The sequence below is a fragment of the Vulpes vulpes genome, chromosome 12 (assembly GCF_048418805.1).
Source record: "Vulpes vulpes isolate BD-2025 chromosome 12, VulVul3, whole genome shotgun sequence".
NCBI classification, from domain to species: domain Eukaryota; kingdom Metazoa; phylum Chordata; class Mammalia; order Carnivora; family Canidae; genus Vulpes; species Vulpes vulpes.
In genome coordinates this window covers 51,964,548-51,985,641 of record NC_132791.1, presented here as the reverse complement: position 1 = coordinate 51,985,641, position 21,094 = coordinate 51,964,548, and the positions used below count along the sequence as shown (strand labels likewise).

Sequence of the window (21,094 nt, the reverse complement as noted above, 5' to 3'; positions counted from 1 at the left end):
TCTGGGCTGCCCTCTGGTGTCCATTTTAAAATATGGCCAGATGCCTTTTCAAAACTGCCTCTCCCCATGAGCTGGTAGGTACCTGAGGCCTATGACTTGATTCTTACTCATCTCTTGAAAAAAGATGGGATAAACTTCAGAAAGGAATATAATAAGAGCCGGTTTGCTTCAGTGCAAGGGGAAAAAGACCATAAAACAGAATCAGACTTGAAGATACATTATTAAAAAAATCCAAATTATAAAATTCATTACCTGCAGTTATTACAACATAAAAAAATAGGCATTTTTAACAAAAAGTTTGACATTCAAAAATTTTTTAAAAAGGGCATGATTTATAAATACATAAATATCCATGCACACTTTTACAATGATAGCTACTGGAAGCATGAGACCTTTTAAAACTACAATCTAGACAAGATTGTCATTCCAACTGCCTTTTTCCTACATGCTGGAAATATCAGGGATCTTATGAGAGCTCCTGTGGTCAATGTCACATTCATCCCCGCCTCCTTCCTGAGCCTGTAGCTGATGTTGAAAAATGTGATGAATCTTCTGCCTTAACTTTGATGCTGGGGAAAAAAGAGAAAAGGTTATTTTGCCATGTAGTCCAGCAAATCAAATTTATAAATTAAAACACAGCAGTGATATAATATTTATGTACTACTCAGATGGAAAGTAAACTCAGAAATCATTTTATTACATACAGAAAATTCAACAAAACATTGAACATACTATCCATTTGGATGCTAGAGCCTAATTTTTGTTGACACCTGTGATCTATAAATGTTCACAATTTAAAGTGATAACAGAAATACCTAAAATATAACTTTCTTCATGGCATGCTCTTCAGTGAAGGGTTCTAAAAGCAGAATCACACAAACACTTACTGTTCTAAATTAAAATCAGTTGAATCCAGGTAGTAATTCACAAGATTTCACACTGACTCAGGATATTTAGGAGATGTGAAGGTTATGTATTTCTGGATTTCACACTATTAGAAACTGTAAACGCATGTCTTCAAATAGTGGCGAACTGAAACAGATATATTCTTTCTGGGTGCTCTCTAGCACCTTTGGTAAATTTAAACTTGGCTTTAGACAACTTCTAAGCTGGGTGTGAAGAAATCATGGTTGGCTGTCACCTTGTATTTGAATGGATTTCCTTAACATTTAGCAGTGGAAGTGAATCAATCTGAGAGTCTTTTTAGTAATCAGAGTTTTCAAGGTATGACCTATTTCCTAGCTAAGCCTGTCACTCCAGTCTTTTTGAGCAATGAAAAAGCAAAATTCCTCAGGAAAAACAAAATGTAAAATGTCCTTCCCCTTTTAGGAGAATGCAGTATCACCTAAGGAAACCATCATTACTCCAAAGGAAAAGAAAATCCCCTAAGACATCTTTCAGATTTCCCATAGGACAGACTAAGACTACAGCAGCACAGAAGCTGCCACAGCTTTGGCTGCTCCAAGTATGGTCTTTGACACAAGGTGTTGGCATGTGACTTACTCATCCTGGGCACCAGGTAACAGACTGCATATGGGGTCAGATACAGCTTTTCTAGCTTTTTCTCTTTCTAGTGGATAAAGGGAAAAGGTAGCTCCACTAATCTGACAGGCTATATTTGTTTTAATACTCACAAATACTGCTGCCTTAAAATCACATCATCTTTCACCAAGGGAGTGGCTATTCCATTACCTTAGACCTTGCCAAGACTGGACACAGTGCACAGAAAAGAACTTCTTGAAATGCAAGTATGCTTGTTTTCCTACCTTCTCATTCACATTTCATATTCAGTCACTTTCCATACTGCCATTTTTCTTGTTGGATAAAAATGTTCTCAGGAAAAATGGGCCAAGAAAGTAAGTTAACAAATTCTTTCTGTGAGCCAATAATGATAGCTTTCTAGTTAATCATTCCTCTTTTTCTCCTTAAGACAACAATGGCTTGGAAATATTAACTCTGACAGTCCTAGTAATGACACCCTTCCTGAGTGAGCTGCTGCTGTTACTGTTTGCTAGTGGGTAAAGCTGGTCCACCACAAAGGCTCCTCGTAGGTGTCTAGGGATGACTGAGATAGATAACTGAGATTGTTTGCTCAATGAATTTGAATCCATAGAAAAATCATACACTGCAACTGTTTGATAAATACCACCTGTCAGAGAACAATGCTCATTTCTTTTCTCAGATCAAAAAAATAAGAGTTGGATAGACTACAAAGATTTACTTGCCTCAAAACTACAGAATATACACACACACACACACACTTTTTTTTTTAATTTACTTTGAAGAAATTATGTCCTAAGTTACCTTCACTGTCCAGTCTCAAGATGCTAACGATACCAGGTGACTCATTTCTACTTGCTAGCTAGCATTAAGACCCACCTAAACTCTAATTTTAGAGCTGGGGATCTATTCCAGGCAGAACTACGACAGACACTTTCAGGTGCATGGCTCACTATCAAGGTTTTTTTTCTTTTTTTTTTTTTTCTTGGTATGAGGGCTGGCAATGTTGCTTAATGTTCGCCAGCCTCTATTACATGCAAAAACTTCAGGCAAGAAACAAAAGAACTGCTGGGAAGTTCCCATGAGTCTTTCCAGTGGCCTCCCAGGGTGGCCTTCAATGAAGAAGGGACAGCCTTCCACACCACACAAGTCTGTCATGGCACATGCGTCAGAAGATTCCTTCTCAGGACTGAAGTATCTAGAAATCTAGAAGTCTTAAAAACTGGCAAAGTTACAAAATTAATTTACAATTAACAGATTAGAGAAACACCCTGGCCCAACTTTCATACATATATTTTCTTCACATTGGTCTATGGAAATGCCTATCAATTACAAAGTCTTAGTCTCCCCTGGTCTGCGATTCAAACACCATGAAGGGTTCTGATCTCTAGTATTCCAGCATAACTAGAAAGACTACAGCTATTTACAAGACAGAAGTACAGGGGTGCCTGGGTGGCTCAGTCGATTAGGTGTCTGCCTTTGGCTCAGGTCATGATCCCAGGATCTTTGGATCAAGCCCCACATTGGGCTCCTTGCTCAGGGGGGAATCTGTCTCTCTCTCTCTCCCTCTGGCCCTCCCTCCCAGTCATTCTCTCTCTCTCAAATAAAATCTTTAAAAAAGAGAAGTACAACAAAAAAATTGATTTGAAAAAACAAGTTTTGGGAATGCTTGGGTGGCTCAGCGGTTGAGCATCTGCCTTCAGCTCAGTGTATGATCCCGGAGTCCTGGGGATGGAGCCTGCTTCTCCTCCCTTTGCCTATGTCTCTGCCTCTCTATGTCTCTCATGAATAAATAAATAAAATCTTTAAAAAAAAAAAAAAAGAAAGAAAAAAGTTTTAAGGAGGTCAAAATACCTCTTGGGAGTAAAAAGCAAAGAAAGAATCTGCCACAAGCAGTTAGGAAGTAAAAGCTCATTCTTCTCCTGCCTACCCCTCCCTGTGGGGTGCACTCAGGTAGCCAGCAACTATCTAGTGGTGACGGAGCCCTAAGGAACCTCACCACTATGGGACACTGATGAACTGCCCAGATATTTTTTTAAAGTATTACATGAGATAACCCAAAGAGTCATAAACTTCCAATTCCTGACCCCAAATCCAGATTTTTATTTTTATTTTTTTAAAGATTTTACTTATTCATGAGAGATACAGAGAGAGAGGCAAAGACATAGGCAGAGGGAGAAGCAGGCTCCCCAGGAGGAGCCCGATGTGGGACTCAATCCCAGGACTCCGGGATCACGCCCTGAGCCAAAGGCAGACACTCAACCACTGAGCCACCCAGGCATCCCCCAAATCCAGATTTTAAATAGTACTTTCTTTAGCAAAACTATCTGAAATCAAATGGGGTGTACTATTTGAGACTGAAGTACTTTCTGGGAAGCTAAGGCTTTGATTAGTTCCTTGATATCCATACAGAAGGGAACCTCTTTATACACCCTACCTAAACAAGATCCAACAGGAGTGAGGAAAGGATTTACCTATGTTTCTGAGGACAGAAATAAAACAAGGGGCCTGCAACCTTTCACTCTCTTGTTCTGGTCAATTTTGTAAACATTTTCTGAGCTGCTCTTAGATAAGTCTACACTAGGTTTTAGAGACATGATTAAAACTTTAGGCAACCTTTCAAAAGAGCTTTTTCAAAAAAGCTTACAACCTTTCAAAAGAGGCCTAGGTAGAGTACAAAAGAAACAAACTTTGGGGGAGAGGAAGCAATTAATTCTGCCTGAAAAGGCCCAGGCAAATGAGAAAAAACATGTCTAGGGGTACCTGGGTGGCTCAGTCGGTTAAGTGTCAGACTTTGGCTCAGGTCTTGATCTCAGGGTCCTGGGTCGGAGCCCTCCATCTGGCTCTGCACTGAATAGGGAGTCTGTTGGAGACTCATCTCCCTCTTTCTCTGCCCTCCCCGCCCCCCTATTGCTCATGCTTGCTCTAAAATAAAAATCTTAAAAAAAAAAAAAAAAAAAAAAAAAAAAAAAAAAGCAGGTCTTAGGGGATTTTGAAAAGCCATTGGGATGCCCAGCCCATAATCTGAGCTGCTTTCTACCACACTCTCCAATGCTCTAGCACCAGAACCCAGATACAAGGCTCCACAGGCAATAAACTCACCATGTAAAGTCCTCAATCTCAGATCAGACTAAGTCCTACAGAACAGGGAACAGCTGTATGTGGGCATTATTCCATCTACATTCCCATCAACAAGTCAGATGGGCCAAACAGGTCTTATTAGGCCCTTACCCATTGGGGTAAAGATGAATTAATGTTACCAACAAGATTTTTTAGTAAGTGGAAACTGTAGCACTCTCACCACAAATTAAAAATTAAGCAAAAAGCTCAAAACAATGTTCATAAAGGAAACTTAGAGGCTGAATTTATCTATTACTCCACTAACAATGTATAATTTAGTTATCTAGCTATGAAAAGGTTTATACCATTTACAGAGAAATAAAAGTGAAAAGGCACCTAAGTGTCCACAGATAAATGAACGGATAAAGAAAATGTGCTGCTATACATATGTATATATAATGGAATACAACTTGGCAATGGAAGATCTTGATATTTACAACAACATGGGTGGGTCTAGAGTGCATTACGCTAAATGAAGACCAATGAAGACAAATACTGTATGATTTCACTTACATGTGGAATCTAAAAAACAAAAAACACCCCAAATGAACAAACAAAACAAATTCATAGATACAGGAAACTGTTGGGTTACTAGATTGGGTGGGCGGGGCACAGAGGTGAAGGAGATTAGGACCTACAAACTTCCAATCAAAATAAATCAAGTCATGAGGAAATGATGTATAGCAGAGGATCCAGTCAGTAATACTGTAACAGCTTTGTATGGTGACAGATGGGTAACTAGACAATAAGTAGAGATTATTTTGTAATGTATAAAAACGCTAGAATGTACATCTGAAATGAATAGAATATTGCATATCAATTATACTTCAGGAAATTTTTTTTTTAATTTAATAAAAGGACTTAGATCCTTGAGCAGTAAACAATATGCTCTAACACATCAACATAAAAGCAGAGGCCATTAACTCTATATCATTTCAAATGCACTTAGAAATCCTGTTTACCTTTTTCATTAATTCACTTCGGGTAGTAAACTGTGGCAGGTCTTCTACTTCAATCCCATCAGCCATTTCCATCACTTTGTCTAAAAGGTCTTTGTTGTAACTGCACAATAAAAAGTAGTTAGATAAAAACCTTGAAGGAGGGATGCCTGGGTAGCTCAGTGGTTGAGCATATGCCTTTGGCTCAGGGCATGATCCCGGAATTCCAGGATCGAGTCCCACATCGGGCTCCCTGCATGGAGCCTGCTTCTCCCTCTGCCTGTGTCTCTCCCTCTCAATGTGTGTGTGTCTCTCATGAATAAATAAAATCTTAAAAAAAAAAATCAAAAACCCTGGAGGAATTACTTGTCTCTGTGGGCTAACAAGAAATTGGAGCTATTCCAACTCTCAGAGTTCTGATGTGATACTACAGGGGAAACGGCCACATGTTCAGCAGCAGTTGGAAACCATTTTTTCTGGCTTGTGGATTCAGAAGTGACTGTAGGAATGCCAATAGAGCAGGTGTTTCAAGATTTACAAAACAAAAAAGATTTACAAAAATAGAGGTAACTATACATCTGGCAGTACATATTAGTGGATACGGTATGAAGGCCAAAATTTTTTATTTTTTAAACACGGAATTTTGGTCTAATGTAAACAACATCATTTCTTCATTTTGTCCAATCTCGGACACCTTCCTAATCTTGGAACCCATTAACTATGATTTCCCAGGGGCACCCAGAAAAATAGAGAAAAAGCCTTTGGCACTGCTTCTCCAAATCCTGTTCTATTGATGCCAACATCTGACAACAAAACCAAGTGGCTAAGAGTTGGAGGGAGCAGGTGACTAGAGTCAGCTGGTCATAAGGGGCAGAGAAATCAGGACGAAGACAAATCATCTTATTATCCTAACAGAATTCCGGGACACTCAAACAGAAGATTGTGGGAGCCTCAAGATTTGACACCTTCATTTGAGGGGGCACTTTCAGAAACAGTACTTTGAAGGCATCTGTTATTTTCATAACAGGAAAAGCAGAGAGGCAAAGGCTGGCTCTTACTAAGAGTCCAGCAGACTGGGGAGTGGGGAGAAAAAGCCAAAGGCCACATATTACATGCTGCCATAAATGGTAAAATCCACAATCCTGCCAGAAGACCTCCTCTCTCAGCTTCTTCGTATGGACGTGGAAGGAATCTCGGTTTCTGTCTCTGCACGTTTGCCACGTGGGAGGAAGGAGCAAAGACACTTACAATGGAGTTCACAAAGGTGATGGTTTAAGCTAAAAATACTACAAATAACAATGGCATTTTAGTGCCCACCATAAACTGAGCTCTTGCTAAACAGCAGCCTGTACTAGATGCCCTTTTTTTTTTTTTTTTTTTTACTCTTTAATATTGTAGCCATCACAACTCATTTTCCAAAGGCGGAAACTGAGGCTCGGAGAGGTTAATCGTCTTTCCCAAGAGCACGCGAATCTGCCATCGGCCGGGCCGGTGCGGCTGGAGGCTGGGGGCTGGGGGCTGGGGGCTGGGGGCTGGGGGCGGGGTCAGCCCTGGGCAGCAGGCAGCCCCAGGGGAGGGCTGCGGGTCTGCAGGCGGAGGACGGGGTCAGCCCTCCCGCAGGGGTTCGCACCTGCAACCCAGGAAGAGGTGGTTGGCCCACACCATGGAGAGGGACAGCAGCTGGTCCAGGCGGCCACCGCCATCGGGAGGGTCGCGGAAGTCGGGCAAGTGGCGCAGGATGAATTCCATGCGAGCCTTCCATTGCTTCTCGCTCTCCGAGTAGGAGCGGAACTGCTCGGCGAAGTCCGCAGCCTGCCGCACTCCCGAAACGAGCTCCTCTACCGCGGCGGCTGCCTCGCCACCCACCATGGCGCCCGCCGCCGCCGAGGGCCGCACCCGCCCGCCGCCTTCCCGACTCGCACCGCGCCGCCTCCGCGCCGCTAGAGGGACCCCGGCGGCGCGCGACTGCTCCGGAGGACCGGCCTGGAGCGCCCTCCGCGGGACCGGCGGCCTCGCCGGCTCCTGCCCGCTCAGACCTCCCCAGCCTGCGGCGCCTGGCGTGCATCTTCTGCGGTAGAGGCAGGCCGGTTCTCAGTCGACCCTGCGGGGAACCGGTAGGGAAATGAGGTCCCGCGGCGCAAAGACGGAGCGCCCCTCTCCCACGTGGCAGCTAGGTGCCAGCCAGAGTTGTGCTGTGTCCTTGCCCTGGTGGCTCCCCGGGCACCCGGCCCGCTCGGAGGGCTTCTACGTGTAGCTTGCTTGCTCGGGGGTCTTTGATGAATTCCCAGAGGTCTAGACACCCTTTCAGGTGGTGGCCCGCCCCGCTGGAGCGAGCCATCCTTCCAACTGAATACCTGCCAGGCCTCTTTGCTAGATGCTGGGAATGCAAGAGAGCGAGCTCAGATCCCTACCCTAATGAACTTTGCTTCTACTGGGGGAGACAGTGAATTGCTTGAGTGAAGAATTTCAGCGTTGGCAGATGTTAGTAAGGGGAGGCCCAGAGTGTTGGCATGAATAAGCAAGGGACCTGATTCAGACTTGGGGATCAGGGAAATGATGCTGGAGGGTGGAGGGATGAACAAAAGTTAACCACATAGGGGCACTGGGGTGGCTCAGTGGTTGAGCATCTGCCTTTGGCTCGGGTCGAGATCCCAGGGTTCTGGGATCGAGTCCTGATTCGGGCTAGGAAGCTCTCCCTCTGCCTCTGTCTCTGCCTCTGTCTGTGTGTCTCTCATGAATAAATAAATTTAAAAAAAAAAATAGAAGTTAACCACTAAAGACTCTTGGGCCATGGGAAGACACAGACTGGCCTAGGAAGAGAATGCCAGAATCTGTATGACAGGGTCCTAGAGTGGAGGACAGTGGAGGAGATGAGGCTGCAAAGATCAGCAAGGATACTAGGCCATGGTAGGGGCTGTAGTCTAGATCCTAAGAGGAATGGGAGCCTCTGAAGGACATTAACCAGAGCAATGACACCTCTGTTTCCAAAAGATGTTGGAAAGAGCCAGAATAGATATGTTCACAAGAGATGAGCAGGTGAACTAGCATAATTCTGCTGCCTGTTCAAGGGTCAGGTAGCAGATCTATGGACTAAAGAGCTTACTTATAAATGGTGAATTTCCCATCCCTGGAAGCATTCAAGTACAATATTTGGGAAATCATTTGATCCCCCATTGAGAGATTGTTGAGAGATTAAGAGGATGCCTATTCATCCCTCATCACTTGTGGGGCAAGATCTAGAGCAGGGGGGGTGGGCAGCCCCAGTGGCTCCGTGGTTTAGCACCTGCCTTCACGCCCAGGGCGTGATCCTGGAGACCTGGAATCGAGTTCCCCGTTGGGCTCCCTGCATGGAGCCTGCTCCTCCCCTCTGCCTATCTCTCTGTCTCTCTCATGAATAAATAAATAAATATTTTTAAAAAGTTATAGAGCTAGGCCTAGAGTAGCTCACAATCCAGGGCTCCAGTGTAATATATTGTGAGTAGGGGTCAGGGGCAGAGCCAACTGTGCTGTCTGCTGCTTCTGCAGCTCCTGATAGGATGTCAGGACCCCAGCAGGCAGAAACCCCATCCAAAATGGAAATACCAGGTGGTGTAATGAGGAGACTGTGCCTGCAGGCCCAGTACCAGGCTCAGCAAAGTCCCATTATGGTTAACAATAGGGAGGCATACCACTCTCACCCTGGCAAGCAGGAAAAATGTGAACAGGACCTTGAAACCAAAGACAATCTTAGCTTCTCCACAGCAATCAGGAATAGGTGCCCACAGCTGGGGCTCTAAAAACTGAGTGCAGATCACATTCCCTAAGGGACTTGTTGAAACAGCAGATTCTCAAGCCTATCACTGGATGCTCAGAAACAAGGTTCCAGGTAACTGATTCCATCTGCCACTGACCAGACTTTGAAAAACATTGATTGGGATGCCTGAGCAGCTCAGTGGTTGAGCATCTGGCTTCGGCTCAGGGTGTCATCCCAGGGTCCTGGGATAGAGTCCTGCATCGGGCTCCCTGAGAGGAGCTTGCTTCTCCCTCTGCCTATGTCTCTGCCTCTCTCTCTGTGTCTCTCCTGAATAAATAAATAAAATCTTAAAAAAAAAAAAATAAGAAAGAAAGAAAAAGAGGGCAGCCCTGGTGGCCCAGTGGTTTAGCACCGCCTTTGGCCCGGAGTGTGATCCTGGAGACCCAGGATCAAGTCCCACATCAGACTCCCTGAATGGGGCCTGCTTCTTCCTCTGCCAGTGTCTCTGCCTCTCTCTCTCTCTGTGTCTGTCATGAATAAATAAGAATAAATAAGTAAAATCTTAAAAAAAAAAAAAAAGAAAAGAAAAGAAAAGAAAAGAAAAACATTGATCAGGCTTCTGTGAACCAAATTCTTAATCATCTGATGTACCGTTGAGAAGCTGGCCCTAAAATAGGAACCTAGGCTTTGTTATCAACAACTATAGCTACACAGCTAACTTGGCCACTGAGGTGGGAAAAGCTAAGGGGTCACCCAGCAAATAACTTATTTAGCATCATTTTGATAATGATGGAACATATGCATATATGTCTATATACCTACATACTAATATTCAAACATGCATGCAAGTTATAAGAACCCAAAAGTGCACAAATAGGTATTATTAAAAATAATATATTGGGCACCTAGGTGACTCAGTCAAACATCTGTCTTCAGCTCAGATCATGATTCCATGGTCCAGGGCTTGAGTCCTGCTTGGGGCTCCCTGCTCTGCGGGGAACCTGCTTCTCCCTCTACCTCTGCCTCCCTCACTCTCATGAATAAATAAATGAAATATTTTTTAAAAATAAAAAATAATATATTGTTACATTATTCTTTCAAAATCTGAAGTTGTCTAAAAATGTTAGTATTAACATTTAATATGACCCTGTGGCAAGTCCAATTACTGCCCAGGTTATTATTTCTTTAAAAAAATATATTTTTTTGACACAGAGAGAACTCATATACAGGCAGGCAGAGCGAGAGAGAGAGAAGCAGGCCCAGCACCAGGGGACTGCTGAGGAGGGAGCCCAATATGGAGCTTGATCCCAGGACCCTGAAATTATGACCTGAGCCAAAGGCAGATGCTTAACTGACTGAGGCACTCAGGTGCCCCACGGGTAATTATTTCTAACTTGTTTATGATTCAAATTTCCTCAAAATGGAGTACTTACATAGACAAGGATCAATTTTCCTACCTCATCTGTTTGTTTTTAAGATTTTTTTATTTATTTTAGAAAGAGAGCATGTAAGAGTAGGGGAGGGGGAAGGGCAGAGGGATAGAGAGAGAATCTTGAGCCGACTCCCCTCTAAACACAGAGCCTCCACATGGGCCTCAGTTTCATGACCCAGAAATCATGACCTGAGCCAAAATCAAGAGTCAGACACTTAGCCAACTGAGCCACCCAGACGCCCACCTACTTCATCTTTTTTTTCTTAATTGTTATTGGAATATAATTCACATCCCATAAACCTCACCCATTTAAAGTATGTAATTCAATGGTTTTAGTATATTCACAGATTTGTCCAAGTATCAAAACAAGCTGAATATAAAACCCAAGAGAAACGCCATACCATTAGAAATTACTCCCCATTCCCATCAACACCTGGCAACCACTAACCTACTTTTTGTCTCTATGGTTTTCCTATCGTAGATGTGTAACATAAATGAAATCATGTAGTATGTGGTCTTTTGTGACTAGCTCTTTCACTTACGTTTCCAGTATTCATCCATGTTGTAGTGTGTGTCAGTTCTTCATTCCTTTTTGTGGTTGAAAAACACTCCATTATATGGATAAGCCTCATTCTGTTTATCCATTCATCATTTGATGGACATCTGGGTTTGTTTCTACATTGTGGCTATTATGAATAATGCTTCTATGAACATTCATGTATACATTTTTGTGTGGACATACGTTTTCAATTTTCTTGGATATATAGTGAATTGCTTGGTCTATGTTTAATCTTTTGAAGAGCTAACAGATTGTTTGCCACAGTGTCTGCACCATTCTACATACTCACCAGCACTGTATAAGGGTTCCAATTTCTCCACATCCTTGCCATCGATTACTATTTTCCCTTTTTTTGATTATAGTCATTTTAGTGGGTACAGAGTTGTATTTCATTGTGGTTTTGTATCTCCCTAAGAACTAATGATGTTGAGCATCTTTCATGTGGTTATTGGCCATTTGTATATCTTCTTTGGAGAAATGTCTATTTAGATTTCTTGCCATTAAAAATAAAAAAGACCCAGATGTTATTTTTTAGAGCAGTTATAAGTTTATAGCAAAATTGAGCAGAAAATGCAGTTCCATCTCCCCCTTCCCTCCTCTCTCTCCAGACCCCCACAGCTGTCAATAGCTAGCACCAGAGTGGTACGTTTGTTACATTGGAACATCATTATCATCTTAAGTCCATATAGTTTACATTAGAGTTCACTCTTGGAGTTGTACATTCTATGCATTTTGATGAACGTATAATGACATGCTTCCACCATTATAGTAACATACACAATAGTTTTGCTGCCCTAAAAATCCTGTCTTTTGAAGAGCAAATGTTTTATTTTTATTTTTTTAAGGTTTTATTTATTTATTCATGAGAGACACAGAGAGAGAGAGAAGCAGAGACATAGGCAGAGGGAGAAGCAGGCTCTATGCAGGGAACCCAATGTGGGACTCAATTCTGGGACTCCAGGATCACGCTCTGAGCCAAAGGCAGAAGCTCAACCATTGAGTGATACAGGCATCCCAAAAGAGCAAAAGTTTTAAATTTTGATGAAATACAACTTATTTTTTCCAAGTCATGCTTTTTTTTTTTTTTTAAGATTTTATTTATTTGACACACAGAGAGAGAGAGAGAGCACAAGCAGGGAGAGCAGTAGGCAGAGGGAGAGGGAGAAACAGAATTTCCACAGAATAGGGAGCCCAATGTGGGGCTTGATCCCAGGACCCCAAGATCATGACCTGAGCCAAAGGCACATGCTTAACCAACTGAATCACCCAGGTGCCCCTGAATCATGATTTTTGATTTTTGGTCTAAGAAACCTTTGCCTAACCCAATGATGTGAAGATTTTCTGTTTTCTTCTGGAAGTTTTAGATTTTACATTTAGTTGTATGATTCATTTCAAGTTAATTTTTGTATATGATGCAAGGTATGGGTTGTCAGGAGGGGTAAAGGATATAAGATTTTACTCTACTGGCAAGTTAATAAGATCCATGCCACAGTTTCAGTGGCTGCTAGCAAAAGATGAAAGCCTCCTAGACAGAGACAAAGAACTTTATGACTCACAACATAGGGAGCAGCATGGGCCTCAGGCTTATGTTGGTTCCCCTTGTCCACAAGTCCCAGAGAAGCTATGCTGAAGGGTCAGGTGGATGAAGTACAGGAGGTACACACAGTAGGTTTGCATCACAGCTGAGAAACCCTAAGCTTAGGGAACAGCAGTCTTTTTATAAAGCACTACAAGCTAACCTGTCCAACCTTTGGCCCAGAACAATACATTACCTTTTTAATCTGGACAGTAAACAAACTTGCCTTTTACTCTGAAGGTGGACACTATCTCTGAGCTGTTTAATGGACAAACATCCTTAAGAAGACAGTCTGCAACAAAAGAGCAATTAGTATCTAAATCTAAAGATGTGCAGATACATGAGACTCACTGAGAATTGTAAGAACTGTCTCCCAACAGAGGTTGAGATTCTTCTCCTTCTCCTTCTTCTTCTTCTCCTCCTCTTCCTTCTCCTTTTTTTTTTTTCATATGGTCAGGTAATTGGTCCAGTAGAATTTGTTGAAAAGACTATCTTTTTTCCATTCAATTACCTTGATATCCTTGTCAAGAATCAATTGACCATATTTGTGTATGTCTATTTCTGGACTCTCTATTCTGTGTCATTGATCTATGTGTCTATCTTTTTACCAATACTATACTGTCTTGATTATTGTGACTCAGAAGTTAGGAAACCTTTTCTAATGTTTTTTTTTTTTTAATTTTTAAATTTTTAAAAAGTATTTTATTTATTTATTCATAAGAGACACAGAAAGAGAGAGGCAGAGACATAGGCAGAGGAAGAAGCAGGCTCCATTCAGGGAGCCCGATGCAGGACTCAATTCGGTAACTCCAGGATCATGCCCTGAACTGAAGGCAGATGCTCAACCACTGAGCCACCCAGCCGTCCCTCTATTGTTTTTTTTTGTTGTTGTTGTTGTTTTAGATTTTATTTATTTATTCATGATAGACATAGAGAGGCAGAGACCCAGACAGAGAGAAAAGCAGGCTCCACACCGGGAGCCCGACACGGGACTCGATCCCAGGGCTCCAGGATCGCACCCCAGGCCAAAGGCAGGCACCAAACTGCTGAGCCACCCAGGCATCCCTGGCTGCTAGGTTTTTAATTGAGGGTGTATTGAATCTATAGATCAATTTAGAGAAAATTAACACTTAATAATATCGAATCTTGGGGATTCCTGGGTGGCGCAGCGGTTTGGCGCCTGCCTTTGGCCCAGGGCGCGATCCTGGAGACCCGGGATCGAATCCCACATCGGGCTCCCGGTGCATGGAGCCTGCTTCTCCCTCTGCCTGTGTCTCTGCCTCTCTCTCTCTGTGACTATCATAAATAAATAAAAATTAAAAAAAAATAAATAAAAATAAAAAAAATAATATCGAATCTTGTAATCCATAAATATGGTAGATCTCTCCATTTATTTAGGTCTTCTTGTTGTGTATTTTTTTTTAATATTTTATTTATTCATTAGAGACAGACAGAGAGAGAGAGAGAGAGAGGCAGAGACACAGGCAGAGGGAGAAGCAGGCTCCATGCCAGGAGCCCGAGGTGGGACTGGATCCTGGGACCCCAGGATCTTGCCCTGGGCTGAAAGCAGGCGCTAAACCACTGAGCCACCCAGGGATCCCTTGTTGTGTATTTTAAAACCTGATGAGGGGCAGCCCAGGTGGCTCAGCGGTTTAGTGCCTGCCTCCAGCCCAGGGCATGATCCTGGGGTCCCTGGATCGAGTCCCACATCGGGCTCCTGGCATGGAGCCTGCTTCTCCCTCTGCCTGTGTCTCTCTACCTCTCTCTCTCTCTCTCTCTGTCTCTCATGAATAAATAAATAAATAAAATCTTTAAAAAATAATAAAAATTAAAAATGAAACCTGATGAAACACTTGATTAATACACATATTTACTACTTTATTTGTCCTTCATTTTTCCCCCATCTCTTACCTTCCGTATGGTATCATTTTTCTTTGACCTGAAAAATTTTGTTAGTATTTCCTTTAGTACAGATCTGCTGGAGACAAGCTCACTTTGCCAATCTGAAAATGACATTATTTTGTCCTCTATTACTTATATGCCTACATAAGTTTCCCCCAAACCTAATGAGTTAAGAAAAATAAACATTTATTATTTCACAATCTGCATAAAACAGTAATTCAGGGGGAACTTGGATGGTGTACTTGCTTAAGTGTCAGACTCTTGGTTTCAGCTCAGATTGTGATCTCAGGAGTGTGGAATCAAAGCCCATAACCAGCTCTGCCTTTGGCAAGGAGTCTGCAAATTTCTCTCTCCCTCTCCCCTGCCCTCTTCTGTTCATCTTTTCTTCCATCTCCTCAGTTTATCTTCTAGAAACTTCCTCATAAGTTCTTTTGATTGTGACCCTGAAAATCTTAAGAGAATTCTAGAAGATACTCTAGAAAAAGATCTAGAATGTTTCTCTTCTGTTTCTTTTACCACAAATTTATTTCTTGTGTCTACATTGCATTGGTTTTTATGTCCAACATATCCTAAATATTTGAGTCTCTAGTATATCCCTGTTAAGTAAATTGTTGCTTTTCTGGTATGAAAAAACCATACTGCTTCGTTTTGAGGGAGTACCCATTGGTTTCCATTTCATTGAATGTCTTGTTTTTAATCAAGAATATTTAATTTTATCAAAAGCATTGTCAGTACCTACAAACACAATCATATAATTTTATATTTAGAACTATTAATATGATGATTTATGATGATTTACATTGGTAGATTTTCTAATATTGAACTTCATTTCCATTTCTAGAATAAACTCCATTTAGCCACAATTTTTTTCTTCCAATGTGCTTTTGGATTCTACTTGCTAAAATTCTATGTAGAATTTTTGCACTGATATTTATAAATGATATTATCTTATTTTTGTCTTTATTCTTATTAATTTTGGTTTGGATATACTTCTATTTACTTTATGAAAAGAAACTGTTAAGTCTTTATTCTTTCCTAGATTATGGAGCATTTTAAAAATCATTGAATCATCTGTTCTTTAAAGGTTAGTAGACTTGTAGAGTTTACCTATAAAACAATGGTCCTGGTGTTTGGGGGTTTTCTGGGAGGGAGGGGGTAAGCAATTATTTTGACATTGTTTATTAAAATTATTTATTATATTTTATACAATATTATATCTGCATGTATCTATGCATGTTTTATTCAAATTATTTTAACAGACTATTTTATGCAGATATGTCAGTTTTGGTTTTCTATTTTTAGTTTTCTGATAAAATTGTACATTTTTTACAGGTTTTAAAATGTATTTGCATTAAATTGTATACGGTTGGGGCGCCTGAGTGCCTCAGTTGGTATGGCATCTGCCTTTGGCTCAGGTTATGATCTCAGGGTCTGAGATGGAGCCTAAGTGGAGCTCCCTGCTCAGTGGAGAGTCTGCTTTTCCTTCTCCCTCTGCCCCTCCCCCTCACTCTCTCACTTTCAAATAAATACAGTCTTTTTTAAAAAATTGTATAAGGTAGTCTCTTAGTTTTTAATTTTTTTTTGTTAAGATTCATTTATGTATTTGAGAGAGGGAGAGAGAACACAGAGATGGTGAGAGGCAAAGAGAGAGGGAGAAACATTCTTTTTTTTTCTTTTTAGCTATTTTATTGATTTATTCATGAGAGACACAGAGAGAAAGGCAGGGACATAGGCAGAGGGAGAAGCTGACTCCCTCTGGGGAGCCTGATGTGGGACTTCATCCCAGGACTCCAGGATCATGACCTGAGCCAAAGGCAAATGTTCAACCACTGAGCCACCCAGGTGCGCAGGGAGAGACATTCTTTTTAAAAAAGATTTTATTTATTCATGAGAGACAGAGAGAGAGGCAGAGACACAGGCAGAGACACAGCAAGCTCCATGCAGGGAGCCCAACGTGGGACTCAATCCTGGGTCCCCAGGATCACGCCCTGGGCTGAAGGCAGCTGCGCTAAACCACTGAGCCACCCAGGCTGCCCGAGGAGACATTCTTAAGCAGATTCTGTGCTGAGCTCAGAGCCTGACTCAGGGATCCATCTCAAGACCCTGAGATCAGAGTCATGACCTGAGCTGAAACCAAGAGTTGGATGCTTAACCAACTGTGCCACCCAGGAGTCCCTCTCTTACAGTGTATTGTTTTTTTTTTTTTTTATTTCCTAATGTTTGTGTGACTATTTCCCTCCTGCTTGTAATTTTTTATTTTGAGTGTACATTTTCTGTTTTTTAACAAGTTAATTTAGATTGTGGCTTACCTAATTCATTGAATTAAATTTTTCTTTTTTCAAGATTTTATTTATTAATAAGAGACACAGATTGAGAGGCAGAGACATAAGCAGAGGGAGAAACAGGCTCCCTGCAAGGAGCCCAATGCAGAACTTGATCCCAGAACCCTGGGGTCATACCCGAGCCAAAGGCAGATGCTCAACAGCTGGGCCACCCAGGCATCCCTCTTTTTTCAAGTTTTTATTTAAATTCCAATTGGTTAACATAATTGAATTTTTATAAGAACAAGCTTATTTATTAATAGGTTCCTCTATAGTTTTGTTATATTAACTAATTTCAGTATTTATCTTTATTAATTTTTCCTTTTGCTTTCCTTTGGCTTATTTTAAAACTCTTTTTCTAGCTTTTTTTTTTTTAAGATTTTATTTATTTATTCATGAGGGACACACAGAGAGGGGCAGAGACATAGGCAGAGGGAGAAGCAGGCTCCATGCAGGGAGCCCAACTCAGGACTCAATCCCAGGTCTCCAGGATCATGCCCTGAGCTGAAGGCAGACACTCAACCACTGTACCACTCAGGTGCCCCCTTTCCTAGCTTTTTGAGCCAGTTTAATCCATTTATTTTTCTTTCATTTATGTTGATATAATTATTCAAGGTAATGAATTTTTCTTTGAGTACTACTTTAGCTGAACTCATAGATCCTTCTATATGGTATATTCATTATTGTTATTTTCTAGAAATTCTGCATTTTTAATTTATATTTTCCTTTTGATCATGGAGTTACATAATATAGACACCTCCCCCCATACATATCCAAAGAGAAGGACAATTTTTGTTTTCTGAACATGTTGTAAATGTCCATGTTTGTTGTATTGGTATTATAAAATGCTATCTAGATGTATTTTTTTACTGTATGAATTTAATGAGGTTTGGTTTGTGGCCTAATATCTTTTCTGTGTGTGTAAGTGTGTGTGTATGAATATTCCAGAGCACTTGAAAAGAAAGTATATTCTCTATTCTCAGGGCACAATGTTTGATACATATCAATAACACCTACTATTTGGGTTATGTTGTTTGGACTTCTAGATCATTAATTTTGACCACTTGATCTGTTTTGGATTGGAAAACATAAATCAAAGTCCTCTATTATTAGTGTCTCTCTGCCTAAATCTCTTTGAATCTCTATAGTTTCTATTATATGAAAGTTCCTGCTCTATTATTTGGTACATAGATATTTATAACTTAAATTTTCACATTGAGTTGTAGTCTTTAGCATTAAAAAGTACTTATCTCTCTCTTTTTTAAAAAGATTTTATTTATTTATTCGTGAGAGACAGAGAGAAGGCAGAGACATAGGCAGAGGGAGAAGCAGACTCCATGCAGGGAGCCCAATGTGGGACTCAATCCCGGAACTCCAGGATCATGCCCTGAGCCAAAGGCAGACACACAACCTCTAAGCCACCCAGGTGTCCCTAAGAGGCACTTATCTTTATCTTGGTTAAAGCTTTTGGTCCTGAATTTTATGTTGTCAGATCCTAAGCTTTTTAATATTTGCAATCTTTTGGTATGCCTTTCTTTGCCCATCCTTTTATCATTAACCTTTCTAAATCATTTTGTCTTAGATGTGTACAGTGTAAAGTTGGATTGTACTTTGAATTCCATTTTGACAACCATTTAAAAAAAATGAGTTAAACTCATTTATTTTTATTGAGATGACATCTATTTGTTCACAATTCTGTCATTATGTTACATTGTCTTTTCATAATGTATTTTTTAAAGATTTATTTATTTATCTTTGGAGAGAGGAGAAGCAGAAGGAGTCTTTCAAGCATACTCCCTGTTGACTGAGAAGCCAGAAGTGGGGCTGATCCCAGGACCCATGAGATCGTGACCTGAGCTGAAATCAAAGTTAACCAACTGAGTCACCCAGGCACCCTTGATAATGTAGTTTTGTATTTCTCCTTCTTCTAAATGTAGTTTTGATATTTAGGAAGGTTTGTAATTTTGTTCTAGAAGTTTCCTATGTAAAAATACCCTTGATTTACTCTCTTTTGGCACGGTATCTTTTGATTTCCTACCATGAGCACAATGTAATTATCTTGTAGTCTAATCCATTTCCCCCCTCATCATACAGTCAATATATTATCAATCTTAGTATTTATATTAAATATCCTTAAGATTCTACTTGATTTGGAATTTTTATTTTTTTAATTTTTTTTAAAGATTTTATTTATTTATTCATGAGAGACACAGAGAGAGAGGCAGAGACACAGGCAGAGGGAGAAGCAGGCTCCATGCAGGGAGCCTGATGTGGGACTCCATCCCGGTTCTCCAGGATCACACCCTGGGCTGAAGGCGGCGCTAAACCGCTGAACCACCCGGGCTGCCCTGATTTGGAAATTTTAAATACTATCCCTTGAATCTATTGATTTGAGGCAATTAGCAAGCTCATTTTTATCCCTATCTTCTCTCTCTGCAGTATTTTATTAATTATGAGAAATTTCTACATGATTTAGGTGTGTAACATTTGCCTTCTGATCTGGCACCCTGATCTATGTTTGTTTTACTCTTACTTCTACAGTTAAATACATCCAACACTCAAGGAAAATCCCTTTACCCCAATTTCATCAGCCTTGCCAAGTGGTGCTCTGACTGCTGATTTATGATTCTAGGAGGTACTTCAGAAAGAACTCATGAAAATAATATTCTCTAATTTCTTACAGGTTTTAAAATGTTTGTCTTTAAACTTTCTATTTGAAGATCAGTTTGGTGGATAAAATTCTTACCCCATAGTTTTCTGACTTTGAGTATCTTGCAGGTGTTATTCCACTGTTTGTTGTAGTGATTTTTGTCCTAAGAAAGTGCTAGAGGAGTGGAGAGGTGGGATCAGGGGAGCCCTCACTGTTAGCATGATGATGGACCTCACAAAGGCTTCTGTGATTTCAGAGTTTGGTTGAGGAGAGCTTCTCTGTTTGTCTTTCTCTCAGAATTTTTTACAGCCTTTGTTTCTAAGAGCACTTTTTAAAGTTTTTTTTATAACCCCCTTCACTGCTTTCCAAGACTTCCCACCATCCCCAGCAATCTCACTTTGTTCAGTTTGGGCCTGGTTCTTGTAGTTCCCTTCAGGGTAGGATCCTCTCTTTCTGAAAGGGAATAATTGCTGGAGATTTCTGAACTCTCTAAGGCCCTAGATCCCCTCCTCCCTCAAGGTTTTTCAACAGCTATTCTGCCTTTTTTCCTCTCCCAACAACTATCTTTTTTTTTTCATCTCCAACAACTCTTAACACTTTGAAAGTTGCGTCCTGATTTCACCAAATAAGCAGTTGGTGGGTTTGTTGTTATCCTTATTGAGTGTTGTTATCCTTGTTGATTGAGTGTGACAGTTCCGAGCCAAGACACTTCCGTGTTCCTTCTGAAATGGGACCTTCTCCTTTTTCTTTTTTTTAAGATTTTATTTATTTTTCAGGAGAGACACACAGAGAGAGAGAGAGAGAGAGAGAGAGAGAGAGGCAGAGACAGAGGCGGAGGAAGAAGCAGGCTCCATGCAGGGAGCCCAACGTGGGTGGGACTCGATCCTGAGACCGCAGGATCACACCCTGAGCCAAAGGCAGATGCTCAACCGCTGAGCCACCCAGGCATCCCTCAACTGAACTTTTAAGGACATTAGATTTACTTGTCTGGGGATCCCTGGGTGGCGCAGCGGTTTGGCGCCTGCCTTTGGCCCAGGGCGCGATCCTGGAGACCCGGATCGAATCCCACATCAGGCTCCCGGTGCATGGAGCCTGCTTCTCCCTCCGCTTGTGTCTCTGCCTCTCTCTCTCTCTCTGTGACTATCATAAATAAAAAATAAAAAAAAAGATTTATTTGTCTGCACTTCCTTCTGATAAACTTGTAGAAGTGACGTTCCTGATTTAAAAGAGCAGGCACACTTCTGAAGCTTTTACTGTGTTTTGCCAAAGTACCGTAGAACGTTTGTACCAGTTGTGGACTTCCTTTTTAAAGCTAGTGGGTAGAGATGGCTGGGCAGCTCAGTTGGTTGAGCATCAACTCTTC

General features: G+C 41.2%; 1 protein-coding gene across 2 annotated transcripts; it reads right to left on the bottom strand.

Moving 5' to 3' along the window:
* Positions 1–201: 201 nt before the first annotated feature.
* CDKN2AIPNL (CDKN2A interacting protein N-terminal like) lies at positions 202–7,492 on the bottom strand. 2 transcript variants are annotated; one of them, XM_025994858.2, is made up of 3 exons: positions 7,189–7,488; positions 5,583–5,682; positions 202–569 (listed from the first exon to the last, which is right to left on the bottom strand). In XM_025994858.2, the coding sequence occupies exons 1-3, from the start codon at positions 7,425–7,427 to the stop codon at positions 558–560; spliced, it is 351 nt and encodes a 116-aa protein (XP_025850643.2). In that variant the 5' UTR covers positions 7,428–7,488; the 3' UTR covers positions 202–557. The 2 variants fall into 2 exon arrangements, with proteins under 2 accessions (XP_025850643.2, XP_072584691.1); XM_072728590.1 differs by lacking the exon at positions 5,583–5,682 and having other exon boundaries at positions 7,189–7,492.
* Between the last annotated feature and the right edge of the window lie 13,602 nt (positions 7,493–21,094).